Source organism: Chiloscyllium punctatum, chromosome 24 (genome assembly GCF_047496795.1).
Source record: "Chiloscyllium punctatum isolate Juve2018m chromosome 24, sChiPun1.3, whole genome shotgun sequence".
In the NCBI taxonomy this organism is placed as follows: Eukaryota; Metazoa; Chordata; class Chondrichthyes; order Orectolobiformes; family Hemiscylliidae; genus Chiloscyllium; species Chiloscyllium punctatum.
In genome coordinates this window covers 70816575-70834394 of record NC_092762.1, presented here as the reverse complement: position 1 = coordinate 70834394, position 17820 = coordinate 70816575, and the positions used below count along the sequence as shown (strand labels likewise).

At 38.8% G+C, this 17820-nt stretch overlaps 2 protein-coding genes across 5 annotated transcripts in view; one reads left to right on the top strand and one right to left on the bottom strand.

The window, feature by feature from the left end:
- The window catches only part of sbno2b (strawberry notch homolog 2b), a 160075-nt gene extending 156055 nt beyond the window's left edge, over positions 1-4020 (top strand). For all 3 annotated transcript variants that reach the window (XM_072594157.1, XM_072594156.1, XM_072594158.1), the window contains one exon: positions 7-4020. In XM_072594157.1, coding sequence (XP_072450258.1) covers positions 7-341 — 335 coding nt within the window. In that variant the 3' untranslated portion in view covers positions 342-4020. The remainder of the gene's footprint in view (positions 1-6) is intronic.
- A 3920-nt stretch (positions 4021-7940) lies between these two features.
- The window catches only part of LOC140494682 (phospholipid hydroperoxide glutathione peroxidase-like), a 41401-nt gene continuing 31521 nt past the window's right edge, over positions 7941-17820 (bottom strand). Inside the window, exons 5-9 of one of the 2 annotated variants that reach the window (XM_072594152.1) lie at positions 17144-17295; positions 16786-16810; positions 14146-14205; positions 12244-12342; positions 7941-8262 (exon numbers count right to left, since the gene is read on the bottom strand). In XM_072594152.1, the coding sequence (XP_072450253.1) occupies positions 12280-12342; positions 14146-14205; positions 16786-16810; positions 17144-17295 (300 nt within the window). In that variant the 3' untranslated portion in view covers positions 7941-8262; positions 12244-12279. The remainder of the gene's footprint in view (positions 8263-12243; positions 12343-14145; positions 14206-16785; positions 16811-17143; positions 17296-17820) is intronic. The other variant, XM_072594153.1, reaches the window with a different exon arrangement.

The following is a 17820-nucleotide window of genomic DNA, read 5'->3' as shown; positions in this document are numbered from 1 at the left end:
CTGCAGGTATAAAGATTCCTGAAGCCTGTGTTTATGCTGTTGTTAATGAGCTGAAGAAAATGGACATGGCAGTAAAGAAGAAGCAGGAGGAGAGTCGGCAGCTGCTGGCAGACCAAGTACTACAAATATGTCAAAGTGAAGCACAGAGTAGTTTATCTGTAGAACAAGCATTCACTAACAACACTCAGATTTTAACAGACACTTTTGACCCTGTTCAAGTTTTACAAGAGCTGTTAGGACATGATTATGATGCGTTCGGAGAACAGGAGCAAATGCTAAATCAAGATCGGCAAAGTGTTATTCAGTATGGCCAACCATCGCACCTCTGGGAAGCTGGCTGAATAGCAGGAGGCTAGAAGACTGCTCTAATAAAGTGCCTGATTCCAGTCAAAATCCTTCTCATCATGCAGGCTGAAAATTGACAAGTCATAGATTCACCCCTTCAGTGACACTGCCTGCATTTAAAGATCCAACTGAGACAAGGCTGCTTTTTTTGACAATTTTCTTGAAGGTTGGGGGCTTTGAAGATGAATTTCTTCAACCTTTGAATCTTTGATATGGCGTTATCAGAAGCTGACATGGTTCTTTCCTTCTCGCATTGTATTTTTGGTACTGTTGTAATCAATCAAGCACTTGCTCATTTACACCTGGATATTAGATGAGACCTCTGGATTTGCACAATCAAAAACCTACGAGAAGGGCGAATTGTATAAAATAACAGATAAGAAGGTTCAATGGTTGGAAAATAAAGTTCACCCCAACCTAATGAAACAGAAAACCAGCTTTCCCAACATCTGCCATTTCATTTGGGAACCTGCTCAAAAAGCTGTATTTCCAAGATAGAGTATAATTTTCTCTGCTGTCGAGCAACTGCTGTTCTTTTATGTAAAACGTTTTTTGGGGGGCTTATTTAAGCACTTAACAGCAGTGTGATTACAGTGCAGTAAACTGTTCATGTACAATTAATATGCTTTAACAAAGTGCAACATTGTAATGTACAAGTATATAAATATATAAACTCTGCCATCTTTTAAAAAGATTGTAACAGTTTTATACCACACATGGTCTGGTTACTGTGGTGATATGTTTCTTATTGCCACACTTGTAGTATCATAAAGATGTAAATTTATTTCTAAATTATATATTTTAAGCATGTGGTATAAATATATGTTGTGGAACGCAGCAAGACATGATGTATGCATCCACAGAGTTACAAACTTTCTGACTTAAGGATGTTAGTCATGTCTTTAACTATATTGGAACAACTATGCAATAGCTTATAAGAGTGTAGTTACAGAAATTGCTGGTTAAAGTATCATTATATGCTTATATATGTCCCCCTTGAAATATTTACTTTAACCTGGAATCGTCACTCTTGTATAGAGCCACTCCAGATGATTGAGAAAGTTTACAGCCCTTGATTTTAATTGAAGTTAAAGCAAATTGAGTCGGATTGTTCTGTCTGAATCTTGTAAGGAACCATGTTAGAAAATTGAAAGCCAGTTGGAGACAGAAGAGTAACTTGGTTGTGTGTTCAAAACCTAACTGATTTGACAAGAATGTGAATTCTGGTAGAAAAACCGTCTTAATTTGTTTTACTTCATTTTTAAAAAAAAGAAATAAAGTCATATTTTGTCATTTTATTTATTTTTATCCTTTTAAATGTTGTTTTTATGGTTTTTTCTCCCTCTCTCTATTCATGTCTACCCTGCAGGTTACACTGCACTAATCTCTTACTAATCACTGTTCCTTCAGAAAAATGCAGTAGAAATCTTTATGTTCTTCAGTCATTCAGTAATTCACTAGCAATACCGTTGTAGAGCAAAGGAGCTGCAATGGTTGGAAAAATATGCAACTTTTTAAAGTAAATGACTCCATGCTGGAGGCTTCTTGTAAAGTGAAAACTGTTGCTCAGAATATTGTCAGTATTGGTACTGTAAACCTACTGATTCATTTGGAGTGACCTAAAGATTACTTTATGAAAGCCTGGTTCCTTGCTTATAGGTAAAAAGTTCCTTTCATTGTCCTGCCATTCAAAACTGGGAGTAATCATTGGGGACAAGAAGCAGTTCAGTTCTTTAGTAACCCTTTCATTGGTTTCACACACTCTTGCATCACTTAACTCAGGTACAGGAAAGTTATCTCGATCCAGTGGATATGCATTCTGAAACATGGCAGAATCAGAATGGTGATATTTAAGAAGTCATTTTTTATAGATTGAAATTAAGATCTGACATAATTGCTATCATAAGATTTGCCTAAAATCTGCATCACAATTTTTTAGTTAAACTGACATGCATGTACTCTATAAATCACTTTATTCAAGGCTGATGCTCAGCTTGTGAATTTTGTGAGATTCACTAATTTTTTTAAGCATGTAAGGGTTACAATACCCAAGATAACTAATCCAGTGCCTAAACATAGTTTGATATATCCATTCCTGCTGATGACTCCAGAGTTCTGGTGGATATAAATTCAAGCAAATAGAAGTTCAATAAAATAAAAGTAATAGTTCACAGTTATAACTGACCTATCGCACCTTTGGACCAAGGATGGTTTGGAACAATACAAAGAACAAAATAGTGGCCTTTAACTGTCAACCAATTTAGGCGAATTGATAAACATGACAGCTTGATTTAGTGTGAGAAGAATGCGTAATAGCCACTATTTGATATTGTGAATAAATGATTAACACTTTCAAACCAAACATTATGGTATTCATATTAATGCTGCTGTTGCTTGATAGAGAAGCTCTTTGAATGGAGCAGTGAGTTCTGGGAATTAGACAGGTAGGTTAGAAGTAAAGAACCAAACCAACGCACTCAGCCTTTAATTGATGGAAAATTGCTGAAGTCATAATAGTTGATATCTAATGGATTAAAAGAAAGCATATCTTGATCACTTCCTCTTCCTGAATGTAATAGATTGTAAGATCATTGCCAGAATCCTTTTTGCTTCAGTTCATTTTGAAGCTTGGCTCCAGCCATTGCATTATTTGTTCTCCGTAATCACAAGCCCAGTTGTATTTGTTTGCTTGATATACAGAAAGGAACAATTAACATAGGTTGTGTGCATGTAACAGGGAACAATGAGAAGATGGTGAAATAGGGAAGATGTATGTAATTTTTGCTAATGAAAAGCACCCAACTACAAATGTTCTATCAGCTTAATGTAAGTTTAAACAAATTTAATTCAGGGACTGCTGTAAAACTTAAAAATTTGTATTAATCTGTCATTCAAAATTTTGAATGCACTGTAATATTAGAAACCAGATATTATTTGCTTCTGTGCCCGTACATTACTATTTTCACAAAGTATTCTAACAAGGATAGAACACAAATACCAAAGTATTCACCATCTTAAGTTGCCTGCTTATGAAATCTCTTTGCCTCAGGAACCAATCCAATGGCCCTTTTCTACTTTTTATATCAGGGTTGTCTACATGAATTGAATGATTCATGTTGCTTTTGTTCATTAAACAATACATTTTGACTTTTTTACATAAATTATTTTGTTAACCGATAAGGTTCTATTGATTGTAGCTATTGTATATGCTGTGGGTATCTGTAAACAATGCAAGCACTTTTGCCTACTTACAATTTACTGGGTTGTCTCTGTTTTCTATTTGTATTTATAAATGTAGGAAATGAAGTGGTATATATGTAAAAAAAATTATCAAAATGTGCCTTAAACTAATTATTCTTAATTTTCTACTTTCAAAGGAGGAAAATAGTAGCATGCTTTCATTTTTATGATAAATAAAAAAAATCCTGCAATTATCTTTTTTTACAACTTGCAGTTCACTGTCTCTGAATGTGTCCTTGTTATTTAGCAATAATTTCTTGTAATATAATAAGCAAATGTCTACCAATACTAAACTGAACAGTTTGCTTTCATGGTAAATTGCCAAATCCCAAGACAGTTGCACTACATGTCTATGTATGCATAATGAAACATCCTCATTTTACAGTTTTATGGTATTATTCTGTAGCATACAATAATAAAGTTTCTGTAAAGAAATTTTATGTCACTGATTGCCTCAGTTAAATATAACTTCAGTTTTGGTTGCATCAGTAAATGGATGCATATCGACAGTTCTTATACCTGTATCTTATTACCCTGTACAAATGTTTTTGCCTTTTGCTTTGTTCAAGCCTTAAACCCATAAAGGAATGTGATTTTCCACTGAGGTAGCAACAATAATGACAAGTGTAGTGAACACAACAAATATTGGAGATCAGAGTGGGTCAGACAGCATCCATAGAGAGAGAGCAAGCTCCTGTTTCGAGTCTAGATGACTTTTCATCAGAGCTCTTCCCATTTTCACTTAACTTTTGCCTATGGAGCTATTCAACCCTTTAGAAACCTGACACCAATAAACCAAGGTCTACCTAGTGTTTTGGTTACCTCTGCCAATACCTTCTTAATGATCCTTGCCATCACTTTCTCTGTAATGTCTGCAACTGCAGTGTGAGACACCATGGAGACTAAGGCACAAAATATCCCTGATCCATTGCTCTACCAAGCTGGAGAATGGCAACAAACCTGCTTCAGCTCTATGGCTGATGTTAGCATACAACTCCAGCAGTAGCTTTTGTATTAGAACACTACTTTTATGCAGAAGAAATGCAAATAGCTTATGGCAGATGGTCACAGTACACACCACTTCAGAATGGAATGCAAAGCAGGATCATGTGATTATAAAATTTAAAAAGACAATCTGAAAGATATTGTTACGGCATGGTGTTGTATCAACATAAAGGTTGGTCTAAAAGCCTGTAGTTTACATAGCAAATAACATGCCTGAAGAGCATTGTGATGTGTCAAAACGAAAATGGAGGCATGTATAGTGGAGTGAGGGTGGACTTCCATCAGCCAATCCAAGCTCTTGGTCTATTTCTAGTCTAGGGAGTTCGCCACAGTCCATCTACCAGAAGTCTGGGAATCTGCTCCATTCTAGCATTGATTGGGCCATGGTTAGTCATGCAGGGCAACCTGCAACTTCATTCCAGGGTATGTTGTGGTTATTCAGGGCAATTTTGCACAATGTGTCTGGGCTATAGGCCATGGTTAGTTGGGGGTAGACCATTCATGAACCAGTGGGTTTTTTAGGGTCCATCCATGGTTTCATTGAGGCAGCTCAAGTCTGGTGATTGGCTGGCTCATATTCACCACACAAGAGACAAATTTCCTTTTTTATAAATTGAATTGCAAATTGAACTGCTTTAATGAAAGTGCTAAGAGTTTTGCAACTTAAACTCTCCACGGATGTATATTGTTGAGCTGGCATAATACAACTTTGCTTTGTGAAGCAATGAAGGGGAAAAAGAATTTGAGACCAAGAGAAACAGAATCTTTAGAGTTAAAACTATTCTGCCTGACAACAGCTCTGGAGCTGCTGAATAATACGAAAGTTGTAACTATTTGTGCAGCAAAGGAGAAACCCTCCACACAGCCTGCAAAGATCATCCATTTCCCTATGAAAACAGACCAAAAAAAACCTTTTCTAATTTGATGGTTGTGCATCATTCTACAAATATCAGTGTGATGTTATGGTCAAAATGAAAAATTAGTGAGAAAATTCAATCTTCCAAATTTTGTTTACCCACTTGTTAAAATTGTTATGATACTAGTTTTTGTGTTACTGATGAAACCTGGTGTAAATTTTGACCCACAGTAACAGCCAGGAATATAGTGCAGTAATTGAAATTTTATTTTTTGTGATAGTCTGTGGAAGATTAGGGCAACATCATCATTGTGCATTTACCAGTTAAGTCATGACGAGCAGAGGCAATGATCAATGTGATAGACCCAAAAGTTGAATAATCAGGTAGGATCTGCTAGAACCGTCTTGAAGTTGGGGTTCAAGGTAGTTTGTGGTCACTTTGGTCTGGATATGGGAAGGGAACCTGGCCATACAAGGGCACAGACATTTTAATAAATCAGGCTCCAGGGATAAAAGGGAAACCTTACTTGTAACAAAAAGGTAATACTGAAATGAGAAGGACCATCAGGGATCGCAATGAGGAAAAATTGGTTAAGAATACCATGGGGTCACAGGAGGAACCTGCAAGTAGCAGTGAACTGTTCAAAGCTCATCCTATTGTATAAAAGCCAACAATACAATAAGCTGACAATATCAAAGAAGCAGGATCGAAAGTGGGAGAAGTAAGAATTTATTATTTGTAAGAGGACAGAGTTGTAGGCTGAAAAATAGTTACTCCAGTGATCCTATTTTCCAACCAACCTGTTCAGATCTAATTAATCCTATGCCTTTAGAATAGGTGGGAATTAAACCCAGCTCGCCTCATTCAGAAATTGAAATGTTACAATTGGCATCACAAGAGCCCCCTACTCAAGTAATCAGCAGTGATGAATTTAGCTGCCTTTAATTCCCACTTTATCAGCACGTCACTATAGTTCATCCCATCCAAGGGAGCATGCAGTCTTCAGAAGGATTAGTTGTCTCTAGAGACCAGTGGATACCTGTTATCTGCCTGATATTTAAAATATTGAGTTCAATTTGAATGTTTTCTGTGTTACTATAATTTTTTTTTTTAAAAATATCCATTTTCTAACAGACCTCAGATCTAAATTACACACCTCTACAGCCGTTGTGCCTTTAGAATGTTTAACCTTCAAAATTTGGATTTGTTAAGTACCTCAATCAAATTATCAAGTGAGGGAAAGTATCAATGTGGCCTAGGTGATATCTTGTAATTTCTACAGTCAGCAAGAGACCATGGAGCAAGGCAGATTCACTCTACACCTTATCTTCCAAGGTTTGAGAGAAGATTTGTAGCTCGGGTACTAGTTGTGGTTCTGTTCGCCAAGCTGGGAATTTGTGTTGCAGACATTTCGTCCTGCAGACATTAATAAGCACATCGACCTGGACCCAATATACTGGCCACTGCAGCGGACAGCTTGAACTGACAACCGGAAGCAGCAGATACAAATCACTATAAATACCGGCAGAAACATCACAGAAGCGCTTCACAGGAGGCTCACAAGTACTGAGGATGTCACCTAGACAGGGGACGAAATGTCTGCAACACAAATTCCCAGCTCGGTGAACAGAACCACAACACCTTATCTTCCAGTTTGCCTCAAGCATACAGCCTGTACAACTGCAAATCAATAAATTACAGTTGACAGCACTCTCACACAAGTCAAAAAGTCATTAGGAGAGGGTTGGGTGGAAGGAAGGAGGTTGTGGCAAAGTCCTCTCTGTAGCTGCTTCAAAGCTAAGGCCACACTGACATTTCAAATGAGCTACCTTGTTGAGGTCAGGATGACAAATAGACATAAAACATAGCATTACTAATCAGGATGATTAGTCAGCTGTGGTAGATAATGCCAAATTAAACAAACTACGCTGGAATGTATCTGTTGGTCTGTATTTAAAATGCAGAAACTGTTTACAATTATCTTAGCTGTTTCAGTGCACCATTTTAAACCACTACAAGTGTCTATGTCCAAGTTTGTACAGCATGATTTATTTGGTGTTTCAATTAAATCTTGCAGTGGTTAGGTACCTGGTGAAACTGGACTGCCTGGGTATAAAAGCTAAAACAGCTTTAAACATCGTCACCTCACAGAAGAGGCTGACACCTTTTCCTACCCCAACTCAAGCTCAATAGGTTTGATTTGAAAGTAATTTCAAAATTCACCAAGGTTACAAGGAAATTTGTATCTGACTGATTAGCAAGTGCTGCAGTAACAAACAGAGAGATTCACAGTTGCAGGAAAAGGAAAGCACATTTCAGGGTCTCAGTTATGGAGATGTCGGTCATTTTTTTTAAATAGTCAATAGTGTGGTGCTGGAAAAGCACAAATCAGGCAGCATCAGAGGAGCAGGAAAAATTGATGTTTCGGGCAACAGCCCTTCATTTCACCTATACCATTTTTATAGACAAACCATTAAGCATTCAACCCAAAACTAGTGTGATAATTTTTATTTAATTGCCATAAAACAAGAAAGTCAACAAAACAGTCTAAAGTTACTATTTAGTATTAATTATTACAGACAAGTTATTGAAATACATTATTGCCAAGAAACTCAATTTTGATATATACATCAGAATTTCCACCAGGTATGCAAGTCACATTTATCAGATCCACTTTTCCACATCAGGTGGTTTAAGAGCAGACCATCATTAGCTGGACCGAAAGGCTGATATAAATTCAGTAGATTGAGTTATATTTCCATGAGCTGCTTGTATTGGTCAATTATAGGTACTTCAGAAGATCCTTTTCAATCACCTGTTTGAAATAAAGACAATAAGACAAATTTCAGATGGATGGCCTCATCATGAAATGTTTGCTAAGTTCTAGGACTGACTGATGCATTCAACCTTCATGTTTACAATTGCAAAATAATGTGTACCAGCTTTGTTTGACCTCTACTGTAATAAAAATTGTTCAAATGGCAGTTGTTTGCTTTGACTTGAGGACTACTGGTTTTCTTATTGAACTACTATCCGATTGTCAATTCACAAAAAAAGTACATCCAAAGCATGAGGGCTATTTCTTATTTGGTCAGGTTTCAGAGCATTTAAAACACCTGTCAATGTTAATATGAATCATACAGTACAGAAAAAAGCATTTTGGCCCATCAACTGTACTGTCAATATAGTTCACTGCTTCTGTACAGTGGAGACTGGAGGGGGTCAGTTAGCTAAATGGCTAGTTTTAAAGATACATCAGTGCATTCAATGCTTGCATTGGCTTAAGTTACCGTGAAGGACTCCTTCTCAACCTCTCCCATTACTGGGAGGTGGGAGAGGACAGATGGATCACTTAAAATGTGAATGCAGCCTTGTGATTAGTTAGGACTGTGGTGACTAGAAACTGGAAGTGTGGGAATGGTAGATGTACATGGAGATGAGGATTACAGGGCTCAACTATGAGTTGAACTGAGCTGAAATCCAAATCTCCTTAGCCACCTGCCTGCCTTGGGGGAGCAAATGACCAGGCAAGTGGGCTCACAAGGATGTTGGGAAATGAAAGAGCAAAAGGCCAGCCCTGGATGTCAGGTAGCAAGAAGGGGAGACAGACTAAAGAGATGAAAATGGAAAAAGTAGAAACAGATCAAGTTGTTAGATGAAGGAAGTGCCATTGATGTCAATACATGGACTTTAGTAAGGTGTTTGATAAGGTTCCCAATGTTGACCAATGGAGAAAGTGAAGTCATATGGTGTGTGGATAAAGGACTGGTTGAGCAACAGGAGACAGTAGTAGTTGAAGGGAGTTTCTCGAAATGGAGAAAGGTGACCAGTGGTGTTCCACAGGGATCAGTATTGGGGCCACTGTTGTTTGTAATATACATATATGATCTAGAAGAGGGCACTGTTGCTATGATCAGCAAGTTTGCAGATGACACACAGATTGGTGGAGTAGCAGAAAGCATAAGGGGCTGTCAGAATACAGGAGGATATAGATAGGCTGGAGAGTTGGGTGGAAAAGTGGCAGATGGCTTTCAATCTAGACAAAATGTGAGGTGATGCATTTAGGCAAGTCTAATTATAGAGCAAATTACACAATGAATGGAAGAGCCTTAGAAAAAAGTCAATGGGCAGAGAGATCAGAGTGCGCAGGTGCATTGTACTCTGAAGGTTGCTGCACAGGTGGATAGAGTGGTCAAGACGACATATGGTATGCTTACCTTCATTGGAAGGGGTATGGAGTATAAGAGCTGACAGGTCATGTTAACATTGTACAAGACATTGTATTCTAAATGCGGCTGAACCAGTGTACAGTTCTGGGCGCCACATTACCAAAAGGACGTGGATGCTTTGGAGGGTGCAGAGAAGGTTTACGAGGATGTTGCCTGGTACGGAAGGTGCTAGCTATGAAGAGGGGTTTAGTAGGTTAGGTTTATTTTCATTAGAAAAAAGGAGATCAAGGGGGCACCTGATTGAGGTTTACAAAATCATGAAGGGTATAGACACAGTGGGTACAGACAAGCTTTTTCCCAGGGTGAAGGATTCAATAACGAGAGGTCATGCTTTCAAGGTGAGAGGTGGAAAGCATAAGGAGGATACATGCAGCAAGTACTTCACACAGAGGGTGGTGGGCATTTGGAACACATTGCCAGCAGAGGTGGTAGAGGCAGGCACAGTAGATTCATTTAAGATGCATCTGGACAGATGTATGAGTAGGTGGGGAGCAGAGAGATACAAATGCTTAGGAATTGACCAACAGGTTTAGACAGTACATTTGGATTGACTCAGGCTTGGAGGGCCGAAGGGCCTGCTCCTGGGCTGTAGATTTTCTTTGTATCTCATGTCCTGCAGAGGACATGGATGAAAAGAAAAAGAAATTTGAAAGGGAGGTTATGAATGCATTAAATTGAAAGCCAAATGCCTTCAGAGAAGGTCCTATACTGTTAAGTTTTATGTAAGACAAAAAGGTGCATTACTAACCGATTTATGCTGTAGATAAAGTACAAGTGATGTTTATATCCTGTGCGATGTTTCTACTACTGTGTGTTTAAGACTGATTTGTACATCCACAAATCAACCAGTATATTCCTGGTCTTATTGGTGCCAGTTAAAGTTTGCTGTAATTGGCAATTCTTCCTTTACATGGGCATCCTGTATGCTCAGTATGTTGATAACTAACCATTTATTGGATGGAATGTTACTAAAGTTTCTCACGCTTAGTTTTTTTTTAAAAAGCCCCTCTGGATTTGTGGGAAGTGAATTTTAAAAAATAAAAGTTTGTATATTAGTTACTTGCAAGTGACTAGTGTGTGTCACCTATATAAAATATTCACTTTATTGGTGCATATAATTAGTGGAGGAGATCATGTAGCTTCGTTGACTGATTTTCAATGCTGAGTGCCACCAAAACACATTCATTTCCCATACCAGCTGAGGTTACCATGAAAGTCTTGTCTTCTCAACCTCACCCGGGATGGAGGTGAAACCCGCCCCCCCCAATTGTCTCAACCTGAAACTACAGTAATTAAAGGGGTTTTTTTGTTTAACTGACTCAACGCAAACTTCATTTTTATAACAGGCACTAATTATGGGACACAGGTATAGCAACAATTGTGACAGTTATAATCAATCAGTAATCTAACTCCTTCATATATCTTTGATATTTTGCAGGAAGAACCATACCTTTTTAAGTTATTTTGCACATTTCCAGAATCCATAGCACTTTCATCTAAGTTTCAGGTCACTAATTATTTTAATCAATAGTAAAATGGGATAACTAATTCTGATTTTAAAATAAGTCTTAATTTCTATGTACAGTAGTTACTTTCCCAGGGCACTTTATACTTAAAAGCTTATAAAGTGCAATCACTGATAGGCAAACAACCAAATTTCACACAGTTTGGCAGAAAATGTTAACTAGGGCATTTTTGAGACTTCTATTCTGTGGTGGCAGATTTTTTGCTTCTTAAAAAAAAGTACCAAACTAAGCACAGGGGTGGGATATTGGAACATTTTTCTAGAGTGGTCATCAGGGGTAAGGGACATGACATGACATGATTAGTGTAAACAGCCACACAGTCTGTTCCCCCCCCCCAGGGTAGGGAGGTTCAAAATTAGAGGGCATAAATTTAAAGGGGAAGAGAAAGATTAGAGGGATCTGGAGAGACAACCTTTTCCACACAGGGTGGAAAGTGTATGGAATGAGCCGTCAGAGGAGTTGGAGCAGGTTGGTACAACTACAGCATTTACAAAGCATCTAGATGGATACATGAGTAGGAAGGGTTTAGAAGGAAATAGGACAAATAATGGCAAACGGAACTAGATCAGTTTAGGATATATCTGGTCAGCATGGACAAGTTGGACTGAAGGGCCTGTTTCCATGCTGTATAACTGACTCAGCTAAAAACCTACAAAAAAAAAAGGTCTTGCATGAATTGTATCAACTTCAGCTCCTCCCAAAAATTAGAATGAAGGAAGAAGGATAACTTGAAGGATATTATCCATCAATATGGAGATTACTAAATATTCCCTGTACGAAAGCAACTATATGTCACTAAACATTTCTATCCTTGATGTTGGAAGACAAAATCCAGGGGCAACTGCAATATTTAGAGCTAGTGTACAGGGTCAAATGAGAAGTAGTGGTGATTTTTTTTAAAAAAGTTAGAATGATACATTTTCTATTAGTGGCTATGGTTCAACTGCAAAATGTCTAGATACAAACTCAAGCTGCAAGTATTGTTACAGTGAGAACGTCACGATTCCATTAGATTTCAAGCCAAGTACTATTTTCCATTACCTGATGTTCATTGTCTTTTTTTCCTCTCCTTTCTACTTACTTGGTTTTGTCTCTCTGCCAATGCTCTTGCTCTGCTGGTCTCTTTTGACCCTCACTGCACTGAAGTTCAAACAAAAAAAGAAAAAGAAACTTTCCTACAAGATATAAGGCCAAAACTATGACAACTTCTAAAGTCTCTCTTCTGGGAAGTGATGTGAAGCTTCAAAACGCAGGAGCTACTCCACAAGAAAACACCACACAAAAAAAAAGTTAGTTTACTGCTAAATCAAGAACCAGAGGAACCAACTGCAAAGTAATGTCCTCAACATCTTTTACAGCAAAGAAATATGATGCACCAGCTATAAAGAAAATATTTTTACACCAGCTATATTTACATGCTGAATAATTCTGGTGTAACTCAATCCCACATTGTATTATACATAACAGAAGCAAAGATACAGGAATTCACCAAAAAAAAAAATTGAATATCACCATGTCATACTTTGATTATTATTTGAAAGTACTGAATGGGGCTAAAGCCAGGAGATAAAATGAAAATAAGGAAACTTATCATCCATCATCTCTTGATGGTTCAGTCTGCAATTTAATATGTGGCAAACCCACATAAATTGAGAAATATTCCTGTCTAAATTTTATGTGCTATTGACTATTCAGAGGACAGGAGGTGGTGCCACAATTAGCAGGCAAGAATAGAATTTCACTGATCTCAAAACACTTCCAGCTGGGATGTGGCAGAAGGATTGGTGCTGGATCAGTTACGTTGTTCAGCCAAATAGCCTTCTAATCAGTCCACTAATCTGCTACAGAGATGACCATTTATTACCAAGATGTGTCAAACCAGATCAACTAAGAGACATGTTTTCTAGAAAGTACGGGCAGCACATTAAATACAGGAAGAGCTCATTCTCAACAGCTGGATTACAACTTAAAAGGTTGAATTGCACAAATTTCACACAGTACAGAAGTGGGTCATTCAAATCATCTGGTCTGCACTCACTCCCCACATAATCTCTATAGCATTCTGCCTAATCCAATACTTTGGACATTAAGCGTGCCTCCACCGCACTCTCACCACGTGCGGTATAAGGTGCCATGGTTCCTTAGTTAGGAATAGTGTCTCCCCAGCTATTTACAGGTAAATGATCCAGCTCTGAACTGCCAGCACTGCACTCTGGGCTTAAATGTAGTTTGGGTGGTTAGTGATCAAAATAGTGATGCCAGTGGGGGCAATCAAATTTGTCCAGGCACCCATTAATGGCATCCTACCACCCTGCCAGGGGAGCATTTGGAGTCAGCTTGGGCACACTGGGTTTAACCTGGCCTAAAGTTAAGTATGTTAATAAAAAGAAACCAAGAGCAAAGCAAGAGGATGAGGGGAAATATTTCACTTCTAAACGAATGTAGCCATCAATATGGCAACAGGTTAAGGGAAACGTTAGCTGCTATAACTCACTTACTGAATGGAATTGTTCACAGTAAAATATCAAAATGTTCTCTGCATTACCCAAGAGTAAAATTTACCTTTTCAGAGACAATTTGAAATATTGCGGATTTAAAACATTGGATGAGCATCTAAACCCGGTGCTGGACAATGTACTTTTACTTCTCATGGAAGGAAGAGAAGAGAAAGGTTACTGAAAAAAGGATGCTGCAACACAAGTTTGGAACTGTGTGTTTATATCAGCGATGACTAAATGGTCTAATCCTGCTCCTGTCTTATGGTTACAATGATGATTTTAGAAATTAGGCAGGTATCAGCAAGAGGAACACATGCTGTGCACATTTGGTTTGGTACTGTTTCAGTTCCAGTTGGGCACCAATTTGGTCTAATAATTACCTCCTCAAATTGGAAGCACAGTTCACAAGGTTGGTTTAAGTTAAAACAAAAAAAAAGTAACTTACCACAGGGTCATCCATGGGGGAATATCTCTTGACAACTTGACCTTCACGGTCAATCAAAAACTAGAAGAGATTAAATATAAAGTTGCCACTTGGGATCATATGCAGAGTCCAAAGTCTTTCCACAAGCCACCCATCAGCAACATTCAGAAACATGTCAATATGCACCCATGAAATTCAATTCTACCTTATTGCAACATCTCCTCAATCCACCACCTCCGAGAGATCAGACATTTGGCATGAGCAGGTTATATCTCCAGTTATATATTGAAAAGGCTGAAGATATTATCTGCAGTTCTGCATATTCCCTTAACCTAGTGGGTAGAGGTTGAAGCAAACTTTTGGCATCATGTCATTCTTGACATAGGCAGTGATCTTTCAAACACATTGATCACCAAGGTTGGAATAGGCAATTTCTGATAGGACTGATCTCCACCCGTGTCTCAGCTTCAGAATTCTTTCTCCATGCTCATGTTAGCCCTAGACTTTGAACCCTCTCAAAAGTAGAGGCACTTTTTTTTTTTTAAAAAGACTGCTTCTGTATTCCACTTCATCCATATCTCCATATCAGGCAACATCCTGGTAAATCTCCTCTGCATCCTTTCCAAAACTTCCACATCCTTCCGGAATGTGGTGACCAGAACTGTACGCAATACTCCAACTGCAGCCACACCAGAGTTTTGTACAGCTGCAACATGACCTCGTGGCTCCAAGACTTTTACTAGTAGGGGGATTGAGATAACACACCATATGCCTTCTTAACAACTATCAACCTGGGTAGCAACTTTCAGGGATTTATGTACATGGACACATATCTCTCTGCTCATCTACACTACCATGAATCTTCCCATCAGCCCAGTACTCTATTCCTGTTGCTCCTTCCAAAGTGAATCATCTCACACTTTTCTGCATTAAACTAGTTGCCACCACTGGAGCTACATTTTAGGTGTTCATCCCTTGCAGAAGTGGTTTAAACCCTCCCAGGATATTGGTAGCCCTCTGGTTCAGGTGTAGACCACCCTGTTTGTAGAGGTCCCACCTACTCCAGACTGAGCCCCAATTATCCAAGTATCCAAAACCCTCCCCCCTGCACCATCCCTGTAGCCACGTGTTCAACTCCTCTCTCCCTATTCCTCACCTCACTAGCATGTAGCATAGGCAACAAACCAGAGCTAACAACCGTTTGTTCTAGCACTAAGCTTCCATCCTAGCTCCCGGAATTTCTGCCTAAAATCCCCATCCCATTTTCTACCTATGTCGTTAGTAGGTGTGTGGACAGTTACTTGGGGCTGCTTCCCTCCCCCTCAAGGATCCCAAATACACAAATCAGAGACATCACAAACCCTGGCACCTGGGAGGCAACACACCAACCATGAGTCTCTCTTGTTCCCACAGAACCTCCTATCTGTCCCCTAAACTATGGAGTCCCCAATAACTAAATCTGCTCATCTCCTCTCTTTCCCTCTGAGCAAGAGGGACAGACTCCGTGCCAGAGAGGTGTACCCTATGGCTTACCGTTGATAAAAAGTCATCCCCCTCCCCGCTAACCGTATCCAAAACCATATATTGGTTTTTGAGGGGACCAGCCACCGGGGCTCCCTGCACTGCCCGCCAGTTCCCTTTCTGTCCTTAGTAATCCATCTGCTTTTTTCTTGTACCGGAGGTGATGGTCATACTTGTTTTCTGAACAAACGTCAGGGACATGTTAAAAACACTTTGAAATATTTCAAACACGGGAGAGAAAAAAAAGCTCAAGAAATAGCAGATTGAATTTAGTTTAGATAAATGTGAGGTGCTGCAATTTGGAAAGGCAAATCAGGGCAGGACTTCTACACTTAATGGTAAGGTCCTAGGGAGTGTTGCTGAACAAAGATCTTGGACTGCAGGTTCATTGTTCTTGAAAGTGGAGTCGCAGGTAGATAGGATAGTGAAGGCGGTGTTTGGTATGCTTTCCTTTATTGGTCAGAGTATAAGTACAGGAGTTGGGAGGTCATGGTGCAGCTGTACAGAACATTGGTTAGGCCACTATTGAAATGTCGTGTGCAATTCTGGTCTCCCTCTTACCAGAAGGATGTTGTGAAACTTGAAAGGGTTCAGAAAAGATTTGCAAGGATGTTACCAGGGTTGGAGCTATAGGGAGAGGCTAAAAAGGTTGGGGCTGTTTCCCCTAGAGCAGAGGCTGATGGGTGACCTTATAGAGGTTCATGAAATGATGAGAGGCATGGATAGGGTGAATAGACATTGCTTTTCTCTGGGGTTTGGGAGTTCAGACCTAGGAGGGCACAGGTTTAGGGGGAAGGGGAAAAAAAATTATTTTTTTTTAAAAAGGGACCTAAGTAGCAACTTTTTCTACACAGGATGGTGTATGTATGGATCAAGCAGCAGAGGATGAGGTAGAGACGGGTACAATTACAACATTTAAAAAGGCATCTGGATAGGTATGTGATAAGGAAGGGCTTAGAGAGATACATGCCAAGTGCTGACAAATAGGACTAGGTCAGGTTAGGATATCTGGTCGGCATGGACGAATTGGACCAAAAAAGGTCTGTTTCCATGTTGTACATCTCGATGACTCTGGATTTTTATTACATGCCCTTTATAGAAAATATACATGCTCAATACTAGAATAAATAGCTTCCATACCTTTGTGAAGTTCCACTTAATGGCACTGTAAAAACAAAATGCAAGTGTTAAATTGTTTTGGGAGAGAGACCTTACTCAGTTTAATATTAAGTGCTAACTCTACATTAAAGAGATTTAGAATTTGGTCAAACCTCAGCTGCTTTCTTTTAAAAAAAAGTGAATTGGGTATGCACCTATAAAGAGAGAGACTTAGCACTTAGAATTAAGGATTTCTTAATTATAATTGTGCAAGATACCACTATGTTTTGGGCTGAAGTAGTGTTGAGAGGTGCCTTTGATACACAGCTGAAATAAAGGATTCTATTTAATAGAAATAATAGAAATTCTTGGTTTAGCAAAATATTAGATATAAACATACTTTCCAAGGAGTCCTTTCCCTTTTGGCTGCTCCTTCATCCATTTCCACAAAGGGTGGGCGTTATCCCCATTGACATCAATTTTGCTGGACATGCCAAACTTTACATTGTATGTATTTGCAAATGCTTTTATTTGTTTCTCATCTCCAGGTTCCTGAAACAAATGGCAATATTAAAATGTTTTAGTCTGTACTTTTAAATTTCGATTTCATTAGTGTCCAAAACTCAATTAATTACAATTCCAATGATCAAAAGCTTTAGGTATCCATCCAGAAAGTGTTGGGAATGCAACTTCAGTAGATAATACACCAGTACCTGGATGGATAATTGTTGCAACATCTATAAATCATTAAAATAAAAGAGGCAGTCAGAATTGTTAAACAGTTCATTCAGTCTGAAGTAAGTTCAAATCAGAAATCATAAGACCACAAGAGAAAGCAGCAGAAGCAAGCCGGACAGCCCAGAGTCTGCTCTGCCTGATGATATGTTCTCATTCTCCGGTCTTCTCCCTGTAACCCTGGATCCCCTCACCAGTCAAGAATCTCAGTCTTAAATACACTTATTGACTGGCCTCCACAGTTCTCTGCAGCAATGAGTTCACAGATTAACCACCCTCTGGCTGAAGAGATTCCATCTCATTTCAGTTCCAAATCTACAGCAGTGATAACTTCTATTACAA